Source organism: Micropterus salmoides, unplaced genomic scaffold, assembly GCF_014851395.1.
Source record: "Micropterus salmoides isolate LMB-PRFRI ecotype aquatic unplaced genomic scaffold, ASM1485139v1 Ms_hic_scaffold_14, whole genome shotgun sequence".
Lineage (NCBI taxonomy): Eukaryota > Metazoa > Chordata > Actinopteri > Centrarchiformes > Centrarchidae > Micropterus > Micropterus salmoides.
In genome coordinates, this window is record NW_024040485.1 from 24,133,548 (window position 1) to 24,151,323 (window position 17,776).

Genomic DNA, 17,776 nt, shown 5'->3' on the forward strand with positions numbered 1-17,776 from the left:
GGCTCAGGGGGTAGGGCAGTCGTCCACTTATTAGAAGGTTGGTGGTTTGATCCCTGGCTCCCCTTGTCTACATGTCAAAGTGTCCTTGGGCAAGATACTTAACTCCAAATTGCACTACTATGTGTATGAATAAGTCAGTTTCTGTTTCTGGTGAGCAGTTGGCACCTTAGCCTCTGCTAATCAGTATGCGAATGGGGTGTAGTGTAAAGCGCTTTGAGTGGCGGCGCAATGAATGACATACATCAATCAGTCAGTATTAGACTGCAAACAATGGCCGACAGTTCAGGCAATGTGAGCTTGCTGTCCAGGAAATTATTTTTCCATTATTTTCATATCACATATGATATGATATGGATCATATCATACACAAGATCAAGGACAAGCCACTCTATCCTGTAACTAATTGCTAATTGTAAAGTAACCTGCACAACACAGATCAAGAACCACCTATATCCACTGAAGAATGAGAGTTTAAGGCTTTGTAGAGTCAAAGCTTTGTCTTTTAAGCTTTGATACACAAATAAGACATTTCTTAAAGCATGATATATCCCCTTAAAATACGTCACTCAACCAAGACAGCCTTCTTTGTGGTGCCAGAAGCGCTCCATGCTGCTGGAGCAAACTCCATTGCCTCTGTCCTCAAACTATTAGACATGTCTGCTGCATGAACCACCAGATCCTCTTCCCCAAACTTAAAGGATTAGGTGTCGAAGGCTCTGCACTTCCCAGTTCCCTTCCTACTAATGGGTTGATCCTACCAGGTGACAAGGAAAGGATCGGTGTCTGAACCACACAGCCTGGACCCTCTCCTCTTGTCTATCTACACAAGGCTGTTTGGTGCTGTTACACACTGTCATAGCTTCTCATACCACTGCCATGCTCACGACACCCAGCTATTCTTGTCATTCACCCCACCAGACCCTCAGGTGAAGGCACACATAGCTGCTTGAATGGCTGTCATCTCGGAGAGGTTGTCAAGGCAAGTGCAACCTGGACAAGACTGAGCTTGGGTTGCTCAAGGGAAAATGACAACACTGTGGTGCTGCCTACTTGGACGGCGAGGAACCTTGGAGTGACCCTGGATGACAAACTGTCATTCTCAGCAAACATTGCAGCAGCAGCTCCTGTGGATTCCTCCTTTACAACATCAGAAGGAGTCGGCCCTTTCTCACCAGGGAGGATGTGTGGGTGCTGATTCAATACATCCATATCTACTCTTAATGGTTTACAAAGAGCAGTCTCCTGTGTGGCACATTCCAGTAGTTTTATCTAAATGGAACAGCAGGAGTAAAGTATACATTTTTGGACTTAACCAGACTGAAGATTTGAATGCTGCTTTACCCGTATATCCTCAGGGTCCAAGCTGTGCTCACTCCAGGCCGAGGTAATGCTGTTGTTGAGGTAAGAGCCAGATCTTCCCATGTCCAGTTCCTCCTCATAGGCCTCTGTTGCAATATCATCCCTGGCCTGAGTCCCTTTGGACAGGAACTAAGACAGATGGAGAGCAAGGTTAACAAACGGCATCACTGAGCCACCTGGAAGGATGAGAAAAAGATGTAAAAATGGAAATCTAGCATATTATTTTGGCCTATAGGAAGCCTCTGATTAGATTTATTGTATGATATAATAAATGTTTTGGCTTAAGGGGTCATTGAATTGGGGTGGAGGTGGATTTTCCTGAAGCAAAATATTCAGTGATATAGATTTTATGTGATGAAAAAGTCACTATCATGCCCAAGATCAACTTTGTTTAATTTTAATAACTTTTCTTCCAAAAAAATACGAACTACAGAATATGGAAAAATGCACACTATAGGAGATCTCTATTTTTCTATATTATTTATTGAATATGCCACTAATATGTTACATTCAATAATTACCTCTACATTAATTTTAACTCAAAGGTCAAGTGATGTTTTCTTTATTCAAGTAGTTCTCTATTTCTTGACTGTTGGAGCAACAAACCAACGTTTCTTTAGTTTTTGAAATCACAGTTAAAAGTTGAGTTAATACATGAAAATATAAGTTACTGTGTTTAGTTATAATATTTCTTGCAATTGCTTTTTATTATTTTCTTCAATGCAACTATGCAAATGTGTATGTCAAATTCAAATTGATGAAGCTCAGTTTTTGCAAGCAGTAATCTCCTCCTCACATGGATTTCTAAATGCAAAAACAAAAGGTGAGATTAGATTGCGTTATTACAATAACACAATAAATTGAGAAGAAAGAAGGATCTGTAATAAGCTGATTTTGAATTAATTTTCATGGGCAAATTATTCAATTTTGCTTAAATAACAAATCTGGGAACAAAGAGAGACCAAATATTTATTCCAGATTCAGGAACATACGCTGTTTTAGATTAACATCCTCCCATTGTGCTTAATTATCCCAGTGTACTCAACTGACTTGAACTACTGAGGTGCCTAATTAAGAAAGAATGAAAGAACAGAGTGAGCCGATGGTGTATTGCATTTTTCACACAGCAGGAGAATTAAATGTTTTCCATCAGACTTGAGAGATTGCACATAAAGACTCCCACGCGGGTGCTTAGCTAAATTACAATAACCACTAACGCAGTTTGAATGACTTTAAGGTAATGGTAGCAAACATGCATATGCATGTGTGTGTGTGTTCCAGATTGCTAATATCAAATGAACTTAAGATCATTAATGGAGTGTTGTGTATACAAGCTGCAGTACAGCAGAAGCCATTATGGAAATCTACATGTAACTCCCATTACAATTGCAGGATTTTCAAAAAAACAAAAACAAAAAACACCCACTAAGAAAGGAACGTTTGACTTCTGCACTGATAACATTCATACTGTACTTGATTTTGATTGCACGCTATAAGTGTTAGTTAATCCCAATCAAGTACCTGAACTCTATGGAACTATATTTGTGCCTTGATTCTAAGCAAGCAATGACACATTTTAAGCAAAAAAAATGTTGTGCAACCACATGAATTATATTTTGCAGAGAGATTGTCATGCAAATAGTAATTTAATTTCAGCAAACTCAAATCTATGTTTCTATCAATACACTTATTCATGTGTTTGCTATTATGCACACGAGTGCACTATAACAACCTCTTTCACTCAGTGTTACCCATTTCCCTATTTGCTTGCTTACAGTGCACTTTGTGTGATAGCAAACCTGCAAATATCACGCATAGAATATTTTTTTGTTCGCCTAAATTAAAACTATTTAATTTGAAGAGAATAATTTCTCTGAAAACGGTATGAGACTGCAAAACAAGTAACAATGTAAAAACACTTACTCACAAGCATTCGTAAAATTACTTAAAAGTCTTTTACGTTGTATATACTTAAAGTATCAAAAGCAAAAGTCCTCGTTCTACAGAAAAATGGCTCTTGTGACTAATATATTATTATGTATTACATTATTAGGTTGTTAATGCTAATGTATCCATGTGTAAGTATCATTTTACTGCTGGTTTATCTATGTCAGGCCCCTCCATAGGGTCATAAGATAAATCTGATGTGTCTAAAGATTATTAATAAAAATATATTTGTGAAATATTGAATCATTTTAGCTCTTTGGGCTTTAAACAAATATTTAAATGAAACCATGTGTGAAGTTCAGAGAGGAAATCTTCCTTTGGTGGAACTACAAACAACCCAAACATGACAAGGACCCCCACCCAGACCCTGTTGTAAGGGGTCACAAGCCAAATGATTGGGAGAAATGTAAAGAAGTAGTTGTATAAAGTACTGTAACATAAAATGGATATACTCTAAAGTAGCTCAACACAAGTACAGTTCTTAAGTAAATGTACTGTAATGTAAATGTACTTACTTGCAACTACTTACTGACAGTCTAGTAAACTAATAACTGACATGGTTCATGAGCTACAGGTGTGAAGTGTTACCTTTGGAATGAGCAGCAGGCTCAGAGTCACAGTCACGGTCAGATGAGTGTGAGCAAAGAACAACATGAGCATCCAGTCAGGGTGCAGACCCGGCACCAGAGAGAACCTGCAGAAAGGGACATTCTGCTTATTCAACAGCACTTTATCAAAGGTGCAGTTGAAAGCCAGCTAGTTGGGTCTGTGTAATTCACTCAGACACACATACATAGACATTAAAAGCAGCCTTTAGTGATTCTCTGGACGAGCAGAACAAAATGTACCACAACCCCGAGGCAACCTCCACTTCAAAAACCGTATAGAGCCATAAAAGCAAAACTGAGGGGAAATGATAACAGTAGCTGTATATTAGAACCAATTGCCACCTGTAAAGTTTATGAAAGATGTGTTCACCTAAACTTGGTTTTGAGGTAGTGCGGTTATTTTGTTTTGAGGCAAGATACATTTTGAATGCTGAATACTAAAGAGCCACAGGTAGCTGCCAAAATAAACACTTGATAATACAAGACTTATATATTTAGCCATGCTAACAGATGATATTTTACTTTACGTTTGTTGCAAATTAGCAAATGTTAGGATGCTAACATGCTAAACTAAAATGCTGAACTTGATAAATATCAGCATGTTTGCATTGTCATTGTCAGCAAATTACGTCATTTAGCTTTTTAAGCACCAGTCTGAGCTGCTAGCATGGCTGTAGTATCGTAAATCTTGTTTTGTATGATTTTCTGCTGTTTCTTCCTCATTGACAGAAAATACTAAACTGTGTAATTCTTCTTGTATGTCTCTCTCAATGGCATTCACCTGGAGCACCCCTTAAGAGTTTAGTTCATTAACGTTAGCTTGACCATCTCAGTGTGCAAAGTAATATTTGGCATTAGCATTTAGCCTCTTAGTTACAATGAGCTCACAATACGTTTTTTTAGCTTTATGCGTAACAGAGGCTGTATTGTTTTTCCCGTACATTGACGGTCATTAAAAGCGGGTCTCAACATTTGGTGTGAGAGACCCGGGTCCAATCCCCCACTGTGACCTACCCACCATTGTGTCCCTGAGCAAGACACTTAACCCCTCGTTGCTCCAGAGGTGTGCAACCTCTGACATGTATAGCAGGTGTAAGTCGCTTTGGGTAAAAGCGTCAGCTAAATGAATAAATGTAAATTATCAGTAAACACTTTCCTAACGAGTTTATGGTCTAAATCACCAGTTTCAAGTCTTCTTCAATACAGCATGATGTTCATTTTGTAAATTATGCTCCCATCAGTGATCCCAACTAGTACTTGTACCCCAAGGGGTACTTCGGCAGTTACTAGAGGGTACGGTGAAAAAATATGAAGCTGAGCTAATGTGAAAAAATAGATTTGATAATACAAATTGTGTTACAAATTGGTATGATGCTGATGCTTATACTTATTGTCACAAGACATGCCACAGTTTTCACGATCTTGAGTAAATTCTCTTTTGATAGGTCAGTAGCTAAGGAATATGGATCGAAATTAACTTGTTTATTTTTCTATTAAAGAATAAATGGAGATGCAATAAAGGAAAATATATTTTCATCCTCGCCTGGTATGAAATCTAAATTTTAATAGCTATATCACCATCAAAACCATCATCCAACTCATTATAATGCAACTAAATATCTTCTAATACACCTGGAATACAACTGTAACTGTAAATTTGATGAAAAGAAACTAATATACAACTGTTATTACACAATTTTTCAAAAATATGCCAGGCAAATGTCACTGTTTTGGCCATATTTACTGTTTATATGTTCACTTCTATTGGGAGTTTTCTTCAAAACACTATTTCTGTCCCTACAACCACGTTCCAAATAACATAACCATAATCAAAACATTGAAATATTGATAAAAACAGTGAATATTGATCAATATTCCTGTAACCAAAAGTACTCCTGTGCTTAACAGGCGCATAAGTTGAGAACAGAACATCCTACAGGGCTCTTTCTCTTTGTCTTGAGCAGATTAATCGATTGTTATATTGAATGTCTATAGCTCCTACGGGACGGCCAGTAGAGGCTGATAAAGACAGTCTCCCCCAAAGCAACTCTTCTTCTCTCCTTCAATTTGATGAGAGAAAGGAAACCTAAAGAGCTCACTGACCTCACCAAGATGGTGGCCCGCGAGGTAGGTCTCTATTGACACAGAGTAACAGCTGTTTTGGACTGAATACAACGAAAACAACAAAAGTAAGTCAGCGGATGTAACTGTAAATGTATATTGCTGCGTTTGTTGTTATTATTAGTCGGCTAATAACTCTGTGGGTTTTGTAATATGAGTGAAACGAGTGAACAGAGCTGAAGCTCAGCGTTCTTTAGACTGCAGTGTATTATGAGAGTAGAGATATGTGGAAGGCAACTTGTGCAGCCATGTACAGTGATTACAGAGCAATTTATTTTGTTATATAAATTTATTTAGATGCTTGGTGTTTGATGTGTGTTTGGTGTGGATAAAAATGTTTGAGATGATAGCTGAGCCTCCTAGCTTCACGGAGGTGTGTGGCATAGGGTGAAAAATAATCTGATTATCCATGATTTCCCATTTACATTTTGTCGATTGTCCCACCCGATACCGGGCAGGTCTGGGCTTGTGTGGTTTTAAGGCTTGGCTACATAGTGATTGATTACTCTGTCCCTTCTGCTTCCGCCTCAAAGGATCTTATTTTGGAGAAAATATGTATGGTAGACAATGGCGAGAAACAGTTTTTTATAGCATTTGAATTGTGCCCTGGTTTACACATATTTTATTTTAACAGTAATGTAACATTTAGGTTTGTGTGAAACCACTCAATGAACTACATCTGCTGTCTCGCACAATATACATCACCAACATGGCCGTCACCATGACACATTTATTAAAAGTATTAAAAGAGGTGAACATATTAGTATGTGGAACCAGCTTTTGGTGTGTGTTAAAAAAGCGTAATGTCAGCTATCTAACCTTAACATTAGTGCATGATCGATACGTCACACACACTTATTTTCTGAAATAAGGTCCCATGGTGGTCCACCACAAAGGGGGACACTTAAGCTGTCTATACACTGTGCTGTGTTCATTTAATGTGCCATAAACTTGTTTTTGAGTGCTGTCTAAGAACTTTGATCATTTGTTCATGAAAGTTAATTGTAACATTTTGGTCGCCTAAAAATGTATCGTTAAGGTTGTACTAAAAGACACTCTAAGGATTTGGCAGTTTTTTGCAGTAAGTACATTTAGTTCAAAGCCTGTTTTTCAGTAGCCAAAATTAGCATCCAAAATAATATTAGTTAAATAAAGTTAAAATAAAGTTAATGTGAATGCCAGACGCACCCATAGACTGTAAAAAGGATGCACGTCACCAAACTATGCTGAACAAAATTATAAATGCAACACTTGTTTTTGCCCCCATTCATCATGAGCTGAACTGAAAGATCCAAGACTTTCTCAATGTACACAAAAGGCTTACTTCGCTCAAATATTGTTCACAAATCTGTCAAAATGTTATGTTATGTTATGTTAGCGAGCACTATGCCGAGATTATCCCTCTACCTCACAGGTGGCATATCAAGATGCTAATCAAACAGTATGGGTATTGCACATGTGTGCCTTAGGCCACTCGAAAATGTGCAGTTCCATCATACAGCACAATGCCACAGATGTCGAAAGTTTGGAGGGAGTGTGTTGCTTGTGAATTGAATGTCCATTTGTCTACCATAAGCCGTTTCCAAAGGCGTTTCAGAGAATTTGGCAGTACAGGTGCATCTCAGAAAATTTGAATATCGTGAAGAGATTTTGAATTTGGGGTTTTCATAAGCTGTACGCAATAATCATCAAAATTATATCAAATAAAGGCTTGAAATATCTCACTTTGCATGAAATGAGTCTATATAATATATTAGTTTCACCTTTTAAGTTGAATTACTGAAATAAATGAACTTTTTCACGATATTCTAATTTTCTGAGATGCACCTGTATGTAGTTTTATTTTTTTTTTTAACATCTGTTGCTGTTTTCTTTATTTTTACACTGTATAGCAATTTGCTACATTGTTGATCCATATAAAGTTTATAGAGCAGAGTAGAGACATTGTTTTCTGCCACCATCGGCAAACCCACCAAATCAAGTAATTCTGCACTGAGGAATTGTGTCCCATTTCTGTCACCACTGACTCAATCCAGATACGTGCAGAATCTATGTCAAAGCTGACAGCAGCAATTTTGGTAGCTTGTGGCTTATTTTAAACAATCGTGTCATCATTCCCATTATTATCGCTGTTTTAAATGCTAAGTTGTATTGTATTTATGAACACCAGTATCAGTAATCACTCCAATTATCACTGAAGAATGTGAAAAGCACACAAAAGCCTTAATGGGCTCTAACAAGTGGCTGCAATTTGGCACCAATTTTCTTACAACCAATCAAAGCCAGACACAATAAATCATTATAAGCCAGGATCAAGTTGAGTATTGTGTATTTGTACAAAGTCAGTCTGTGAAAAGGTTCCTCTTTGTGTGTGCGTGTGAGTAAGTGAATGAGCTGGAGAGAAAGAGAATGAGTGAGAGAAACATTCCTAAAGTACTGAGTTGTCAGAGGTCCACAAAGGTGGCTAAGAGGTTGTTCTTCCTTTTTCATCACTACCAAAAATAACATTCACATCCATAATTCTAATCTAGATATCCAAAAGCTTAGCCTGTTTAGGTACATGTTTTTTCATCAACCCTCCACCACACACACATGCATACAGACACACACACACACAGCACATCCCACGCAAGTACAGCCTTATCTCTGGGCCACAGCAGCAGACTGACTCTGTCAGCTCACCAAAAACTACTAATGTTTATTCCCCAGCAAGCGAGAACAGTTTGATTTATTACAGTTTCACACCACTGATGAAGGTGTACCCATTGGACTTTTCAGTTTCTCAACAGATTAAAAGAAATGTGATCTTTTCCTTTTTGTCCAGCTGAGCACAATAGACTGCTGCCTAAATGAAAGAATATTCAATCACCAACAGCTTTATCTGAGAAAGTGTGACAAATGGATTTCTTTTGCCCCAGGCTTCTGCAGGCGTACTACATAAACCACCTGACCGCTTTTATTCCCTCTGCAATAGGATTGACAAAGCATTCTTTGCTTTAGGAGTGTAATAAAAAATGTGGGTATTACTACTTACACCATTCTTTAAACAGATCTGTTTTTTCTGTTCTGCCGTCAACTGTGTTACTACTCAACAACATTTAAAGATTTACATGTATTGTAAGGTGTCATCTCAATCAAATTTCAAGTCTCTGCAAGCTGATTGTCATGCAAGACAAACATTAAGTAGCTGCCTGAATGTAGGAAAATCACATTCATCATATCAGCCTCCAGTCTGTTTTGCGAAACATTCGACATACAGTAGGTTGTCTTCAAACGTGTAATAAAATGAGTGCATCCAAACCAGAAAATGTTGCGACATTTAGCTTAATCTTGAGAAAGACTAGGCTTGTAAAATGGTGTTGTGTAAGAAACAAGACAGGGAGAATAAAAAAACACTGACAATTTAAAAGAGATTCTAATAATTTTTGGCCAATTGGGGGCCAGCTAAACAAGCTTAAAATGCAACTTGATATATTAATACCTTTTAAAGTTGCTATGGGTAACATGATTGCAAACAGATGCCTAGTTACACATCCAGCATCCATTAGCATTAATTTGGATTCATGTTCCTGACCAAATGATGAGTGTAAGTCAATATAACTCAACTTTTAGGTCTTGTTTGGTCTCCACCAACACCTGAGCAAATTATCTGGCTCTTTAGCTGCTAACTGCTCTATGTTCACCAGCTAGTTGCTAACTTTGTCTACTGTTTGGTACTGGGCAGATGTGTGTTTATAAGTGAGTTAATGAAAACAGGTGTCCAACCAAAACAATGAAGTAAAAGAGGCTATAAAGCTCCATAGAGCTATTCAGTTTACATCTCTGTGAGTTCAACTATGAGCGATCTTTTCTTCTTTTCACATTACACATAATTATTCAATTCATTGTTAATAATGGATTATATAAAATTCGATTGGTACAGCTTTAAGACTTTAAGTACTATGGTAATGTATTCCTTCAAAGAAGTATAGTCCATGTTGAATCCAGCCATTATCACCTCAAAATTTGGGTAACATTTAGCTTATTTGAGGTATTTGTACTTTTGTGAATGAGTGACATAAAGACCGCCAGACAGTTACAGGGCACAGAGAGTTTATTTCGGGCTCTGGCACAGTAGTTCTATGCTGTGTTTCTGCCTGTGGAAGACAGTTTTTATTCACCTCCTTTCAATTGGCTTACCCAGGCGCTCTGCTGACACTGTTCATTTCCCTGATGAAGGGGGTGGGTGAACTCTCTGCCTTTCATCTAACATGTTCAGCACTTGTAATGCCAGCTCTAACAGTCAAATATCTCTATGATTATGATTAAACAACAGCTTTTGGTGCAAGAAGGGGAAGTCTATTAAGCCCCTTGCCATTGTTCACAATTTCCTAATTACTGTCACAGAGATGTTGATAAAGAAACGCACTTCATTGTTCTACAGTCTTAGCTCTGTTTCATGTCTCTTTTATGCTACGCCCACCTCTACATCTTCCCTTTGTCTGTTTTTCTCTCTCAGTCAGCAAATCAGAGGACAAAATTTTGCCATTCACTTATAACCAATCATCTGTTTCTCCCCTTTTCCTTACCAACCTGATGATGTGGAAGATGGCTGATAAAAGGAGCTCATTGTAGATGGCGACTGCCATGTAACGTGGCTCGTGAAAAGCTGAAGGTATGGTGCGGACAGCATAGCAGAGGTGCACGCCCCATAGCAGGAACAGGAACTCCGCTGGAAAACATAAGAAACAAATAACAAATGAAGCGGTTAGAAGACTCCATTTCTTCTCAGTCTTTACTGTCTTTTATTTCATGAGTTTTAATTAGGTTAATTAGGTTTAATGTCTTTGAGTAAGACCTTTACTCAGTAAAAACTTTTGTCTCTTTTAGAAGAACAAAGTACCAAACTCAATCTATACTTTTTTGTCTCTGTACAAGCACCACAAGATACCACACCTGGCAACTAGACTGACAAAAAGACTCTGACGATGTATAGTGAACATATATATAACAGTAAATATGGCCAAAACATGGACATTCTTCTGGCATATTTTTGAAAAAGTGTGTAATAACTGTTGTATATTAGTTTCTTTTCATCAAATTTACAGTTACAGTTGTATTCCAGGTATATTAGAAGATATTTTGTTGCATTATAAAGTGTTGGATGATGGTTTTGATGGTGATATTGCTATTAAAATATAGATTTTATACCAGGCGAGGATGAAAATACCATATTTTCCTTTATTGCATCTCCATTTATTCTTTAATAGAAAAATAAATAGGTTCATTTGATTGATTCATGTTCCTTAGCTTCTGACCTATCAAAGGAGACCTATGCATCTAGGCCTAATAGTTGTGGAGTTTTTACTGATTCATTTTGGGTATGTTATTTTGGGTGGTTTTTCTGGAAATAGGGACAAATAGCTGGTTTCCAAATTGTTATTTTAACCTTTGGACAGAGCCAGGCTAGCTGTTTCCCCCTGTTTCCAGTCTTTATGCTAAGCTAGGTTAACCACCTCCCAGCTCCAGCTCCGTACTTACTCACAGATTTGACAGTGGTATCAATCTACGCATCTAACCCAAAATATATGTCTTAGAATGTCAAACAATTCCTTTGAGTACTGATTCAATCATTCTTTGCAATTAAATGAAAGCAGCACTGTTGCTCTGACTGGAAAACCTGCAAAATGCAAATGCATAGTCACTGTGATAACACACAGCAATGTTGTCGTTCACCACACAGTTTAAAAAAGCAGGCATAAAGAACTGAATCCTCAACCCTGCTTTGACACTTGACGCTGTTGTTGATGGCAATAGTGGTTTCAAATTTAGCAGTTCCTAATTTAGCAAGAATCCCTGTGTTTGCAGTTCTTCCCTCAAATGAGGCAGCTGCTTCCTCAATAGTGTGTTGACACATTCCTGCTATCTCACCAAGGTCACACAGCAATGCAATTCACAGGGAAGATTTATTCATAAAGCTAGCTATCTTCAGGGTTATCAACATATTTCAGAATATACTGTACAGTGTATGTGCACAGATAGCTCATTATCACTTAAATTGCTGGTGTAATGAAATTTTAAATAATACCAGTTGCAAAAATCGATTTTACTTATTTGGAATATGATGAAGAGGATTCCTTTAGGGTTGCTGCATTATGGAGGTATGAAATCATGTCTTGAAGCAAACTAAAATATCTTGTATTTGCTGCTCTCTGGTGTAGAAAAGAAAGGATTATGCTTATTTTACTGCGAAGGGAAAAAACAATATGTTTTCAAATAAAATAAAAAATTTCCGTTATAATGTGCTGCATATGAAAATTCCAAATGAGCATCACCAAGAGCTTTTCTTTTGATACAAGCTTTGCAGACATTGTTTTGATTGCAGGCAGCAGCAAAGAAACAGGACTGTGTTGGCACATAAGTCCATAAAGTCTTTACAGTGATTATAGTCCATTAATATTCATGAATAGGCCTAGTCCATAAATCATAAGTAATTACATGGTATTTAGCTGTTGAATCAGGATGCAGTGAGAGCTGCTTACAAGAGGGAAAGGATAACAATTCCAACTAATGCGTATTAATTGCGGATTCAAATTAAATCTTTATTGTTGACATTATCAATAGCGTTTTGCATCAGCTCTGTTTTGCTCTGCATTTAAAGACAAAATAGGATGACTTGTTCATTTTTAGACAAACATGTGTTCCCTTGTCAGTATTAGGACAAAACACGTGAAAACACCAAAAAGCAACCAGATTCATTTTCACAAGCATGATTTGAACCGCGGCTTGCATTGTTAAAATCCTCCACAGCAGGGTGCTTCCTGTCCTTCAGCGTAGCCTCAGCACACCGGTGTGTTTTCACTAGCTGTCAGATCGAACAGCGGGGATCCCTCTTTTCCTATCTTGTTTTGAACATGCACACACACACACACACACACACATACAGATTCAAAAACAAAAACGGAAGGATTGTTGTGCTCTATGTATTCAATCCATTTAAAGTGCTGTGTTTGTTCCTCTGAAGATGCTGCGTTCCTCTGTCCTGTCTCCAGAGTGTCCTTAGCTGTCCTCCCATCAGCAGCTCCCTCTTCTTCTTCTTCTTCTTCTCTTCGTTTTAAGTTCTCCCCCTCCCCAGCTGGCGGAAAACTCTCTGCATCGTTGCCCACATCCCTACAAGCTTCATACTTCACAGGCTTCACTCCTCTTTTTCCCTGCCACTTCTCTCTCTCTCTTTCTCTCTCTGTGTCTGCCTGTCTATCAGTTTTCAGAGGCAGACCAAGCTCCTCTCAGGGATCCATCCTTTTCCTCTTTCCAAACAGGATTAGTCTCCCCTGCTGTCAGACTGGCTTCAGTGAGGTGCCCATCACTGCCTCCTGCTTCAAGAATAGGTCATTAGAAAGCTACTATAATGCACACACAAGGCCATCTGGGTTCTTACAGGATACTTGAGGGATAGTACCTGCAACTTCTCACCTATTCACAGTTCACTCTTTGTGCTTGACAACCATTTCAGGGACTAGTCTTAGGGACTAGTCTTGGAGATGGGGTTAGAAAATGGGGATGGTTATTTTCTCAATATTTTATTTCATGCTTTTGTTGCAAGATTTTTTTGTTTTTTAAAAGTATTAACAAGTAGTAGTAACAACCCTGTTTTTTTTTAAATGTTTGTACAGTCCATGAGGGGCTCCTACTACAGGTAAAAAGAGGTAACTTTACTCACTCTAAAAAAAGAGCCTTGACATTTTATATGTGGCTTGGTTAGGTAGGAAACAGGTTGAGTTTAGATAATAAAGCCTATAGATTGGGGTGAATACTCTGCTGTTGTAGTTAAGTTTGCTTTCCTTTGTTTTATAATGCTCCATAATACATTATACAGTAGTTAGATAGATTATTGTCTAGTTAAAACTAGATAGGCTTATCCTTTGGAAAGTCCTTGGAGACATGCTTGTGGCGAAGGGCTAAAAATATAAATAAGGGACTTGGAAGAACCTCCTGCCCTCTAGAGGTGTTCTGCTTTCATGCTGGTGGCAGCCCAAGACACTGTAAGCAAGAGGTACTCCATCTTGTTTAAAGGAGACCTATTATGCTTGTACATATTTTATCTCATATCCATAATGTTACAATGTCAGATATTCATGTTAAACAAGGCCAAAACTTCAAATAGTAAGGTAAAAAAAAATAAAAATCTCTGTTAGCCAAAGCCTCAGATTTCCCCTGTCCCAGATGCTCCAGATTTTTTCTACTCACATATGAAAAAAAAAATCGGCTTGAGTGATCATTTGCTCCAGACACCTGTCCTCCTAGGGTCTTGGCCAATCAGAAGACAGTGGGCTTATTTTTTCTAACTTTGAATCATGCAAAGCTACCATACAGGAGTCACAGAACTACAGGTCTGGAAATGCAGTAGGTAGGACTCCTTTAAGAGCAGCCCATTGTTAACTTAATTCATTAAACTGTCAGTAAAAGGAAAATCAAACACCCTCAAAATTCACAACTGCATCCATCAAAGGCATCAGGCATTTAAGAGCTGACGTTTTTCAAAATACTGCTTCGAGGGCAGGGCACTGAATAAACAGACTAATAAGTTAGTTTTGGAGCATTTTATGCCTTGGTTAAAGAGGTAACTCTATTTAGCTCCAACAAAAAACCCACCAAATCAGAGGATTTCATCACATTTATACAGGACTGAGATTCTGAAGCCCTTACCTATTTATGTTTGTCACTTGAACAACAATGGCTGCATTGTGCAGACGACTCACTGGAAATTTGCAGTTTAGCAACTTCAAACAGTCCCTTCTATTTGTTTGTCATTCATTTGCTGTCGGGAATATCAGGTTCTATAAAGCATAGGAGAGGACTGCACTGTCAACTATAGGTGAGTCGGATGTCGTGCACTATTGAAAACTCAATTCTGTGAGGTCGGAGAGTATCTTTTTTCCTTATGTGTGTGTCAGTTTCTGAACTGCAGGCTGTTTGCCTTTTGACCACACTGGCAGTGGAGCCTTAGGACACAGTTGAGGCAGCATACTGACATTATTTCTTACAATGTTTTTAGAAATGCCACCAGTTCCAGTAAAAGTCCAGTCAAAAAAAACCTTAAATCAGTTAGGTCTGAAAATATTCTGGCTCTGCACTCTTTTGCCTCTCTGATGCGTCCCTCTCGCTCCTCTCCCACATGATGATGATTCTCCTGTCTCTGCCTGAAGCAGCAATGTCTCTGTCATCCTTGGAGTCAGAGTCCTGGTCAGAGCCGCTGAAAATCACTTTGTTACTATAGTCCCTATCTTCAAACTGGCCTTAAGAGCTGTGTTCGGTCCACTGGGAGGCCGCTGAGCCTGGTTTCATTGCAAACTCGCCCGGCTTCGGTTCTGCCCAGTCCAGACTCATTTAGCTAGAACTGTTATGTTAGCTACACAGCTAACTAGCTAACAGCAGTTAGCAACAATATGACCTGATATGTATGGAAGCCCTAAGCGGCCTTCCATTCAAATATTTCTTTACTCTGTTTTCCAGTGATAACGGGACAATTATCTTCTGATCTCGAGATAACAACTGTTGTTTTCTCTTGAATCCGAGATAAAAAAAACTGTAGTTTAACACAGTGGTTTAATGGTAATTTCACTATCTGCATCAGTGGAGTTATGGGTTCAATCCTCATGGAAGACAAACCTTTTTTTCTTTTGTATCTTTTTCATTATCCTCTTCAACAAAGTTCTTATTAAGAGACCGGCCCCATCATTCTCTGGCAGAGGAAATTCCTGTGCTTCTCATTCAGGGGAATCCATTTAATGTTATACATTTCCTGACGTCTATTTCGGGACCTTTGAAATAGCTGTCAGGAAATGTGTGATTGGATTCCCCTGAATCGCTTCATAACAACTTTGTTGAAGAGGACAATAAAAAACACACAAAACAAGGAAAAATAAGTAGTTGAGAGCAGGAGTCAAACACGCAATCCTTGGATTACATTGCAGGGCTCTACAGTGCGACCATTTTTCTCACATATGCCCCTATAAATCGATATGTGCGAACTGGAAAAATTATTTACGAGCACAATGTGCGAGTAACTACCGTGACTACAACCTACAATAATCCCGCTCCCTGCTGCGCTGCTCTGATAATCGTTGAAAACACCCCGCCCCGAGTAGCAGGTAGGACGCGACGCTAAACTGGTGTCAGTCAAATAAGAGTTGTTGAAACTCTGGTAGGAAAAAAGCCAGCTAGTCACCAGAGCACCGAGAGAGTTCCCGGTGTGCGGGTCGCTCGTTGGCCGCTTCAGCAACAGCTCGTTACAAAAACAAAGACTGACATGTCAGCAGCTGGAGCGGTGAGACAGAAGACAGTAGGGAGAAGATAAAGAAGTTGTGGGTTTGGCTGGCTTAAAGCCTCATAAAATCGATGTGCTCGTTAATTTCACTTTTCGTCAACTGACCAATTACAGCCTGGATGGGGCGGGACATTAAAAAAGTTTCACGTGCTACAGTAAACTTTCAAATGTTGAACTCCTCCTGCATGAATGGTTCTGATTATTGATGATATAGTAGCATTAACAAATTAAGTAGGCCATTTTTTTTGCACAAGAAAACATCAGACTGCTGTTTTGTCCAACTGGAATTATTATATTTTATGTAGTATTTTATGTAGTCTACTATTACATAAAATGACAATAGCCTACATATATCAAAATTAAATAATTTATATATTAAAATACCAACAGTAAACTATTAGATTAAAATAGAACTTTTTATCTAATGTTATAATATTACTAGGGCTGAACCCGAATAGTCGAAGATTTGATGCTTCAACTGATTCAATCTCACAGTCGAAGCTTCGCAGCGAAACAAGGATCATGCCATTTTGGCGATATGGGGGTGCTCAACATCTGATTTTACATACGAACTACCAGTTTTCTCCCAATAAGTTAATATACTGCCTATTAACAATAAACATTTCAACATTTAATGCTGTAAATAAACTTGTAAAAAGGATAAAACTTTCAATAAATGTTTTTAAAGTGCGTAAATAAATCCAAAATTGTAAACCTAACCCTGGGTCGTCAGTGCGCATGTGTAGGCGTAGCGTGTGTGTGGTGGCGGAAGAAGAACGCTTGCTGTAAAGATGGTGCCCCAGCTTCGCCCGTGTTGTGCCGTGTTGTCCGCACCTCGCGGGACTTTCGGATAATTCTCACCGTTGATGAACCACAAAAAGAATATTTTCTTCTTTTAGAGTTTGGCATGCACCAAAACCGGTGAATGGCAGGCAAGAGAGAGTGCGAGAAAAGGGTCTTCAAAAAGTCTCAGTTTTGCTGGAAATTTACAGTGTAAGTTGAATGAATAGAGACTGCAGCTCTGCAGCTTCTCAAGATTAAAGCGGAGCTACCATGTGTAACAAACACATTATCAGTGATCAGTATTTTAAAAGCTATTTTTCAATGTGTCAACTTTTCAAAACATCTGTTTCAATATTTTAAAAAGCTTTAACAAAATATTAAGGCCGATGCCGAGGTGTACAGATACAAGGGTCTTCACTTCCATAGTCCTCCAATGGTTTCATACCATAGTTGAACACAAGGAGAAGGAGCACATGTAGTATAAATAAGTGTATAATAAATAGTTTGTTAAAATCTGTTATATTTTTCGCTGTGCTCTTAAATTTCTTTGTGTGCTCCTAAATTTTTTCATTTAGAAGCACATGTGCTCCTTGGGAAAAAGGTTAGCGTAGAGCCCTGCATTGAGTCCTGTGCTCTATCAACTGAGCTAACC

The 17,776-nt window shown here is 38.4% G+C and overlaps 1 protein-coding gene across 1 annotated transcript in view; it reads right to left on the reverse strand.

Annotated features, from left to right (window-relative positions):
* Nucleotides 1–17,776, reverse strand: part of LOC119902427 (probable G-protein coupled receptor 158) — a 66,711-nt gene that overhangs the window by 5,427 nt on the left and 43,508 nt on the right. The window contains exons 8-10 of the mRNA XM_038718598.1: nucleotides 10,608–10,746; nucleotides 3,895–4,000; nucleotides 1,342–1,488 (exon numbers count right to left, since the gene is read on the reverse strand). Coding sequence (XP_038574526.1) covers nucleotides 1,342–1,488; nucleotides 3,895–4,000; nucleotides 10,608–10,746 — 392 coding nt within the window. The remainder of the gene's footprint in view (nucleotides 1–1,341; nucleotides 1,489–3,894; nucleotides 4,001–10,607; nucleotides 10,747–17,776) is intronic.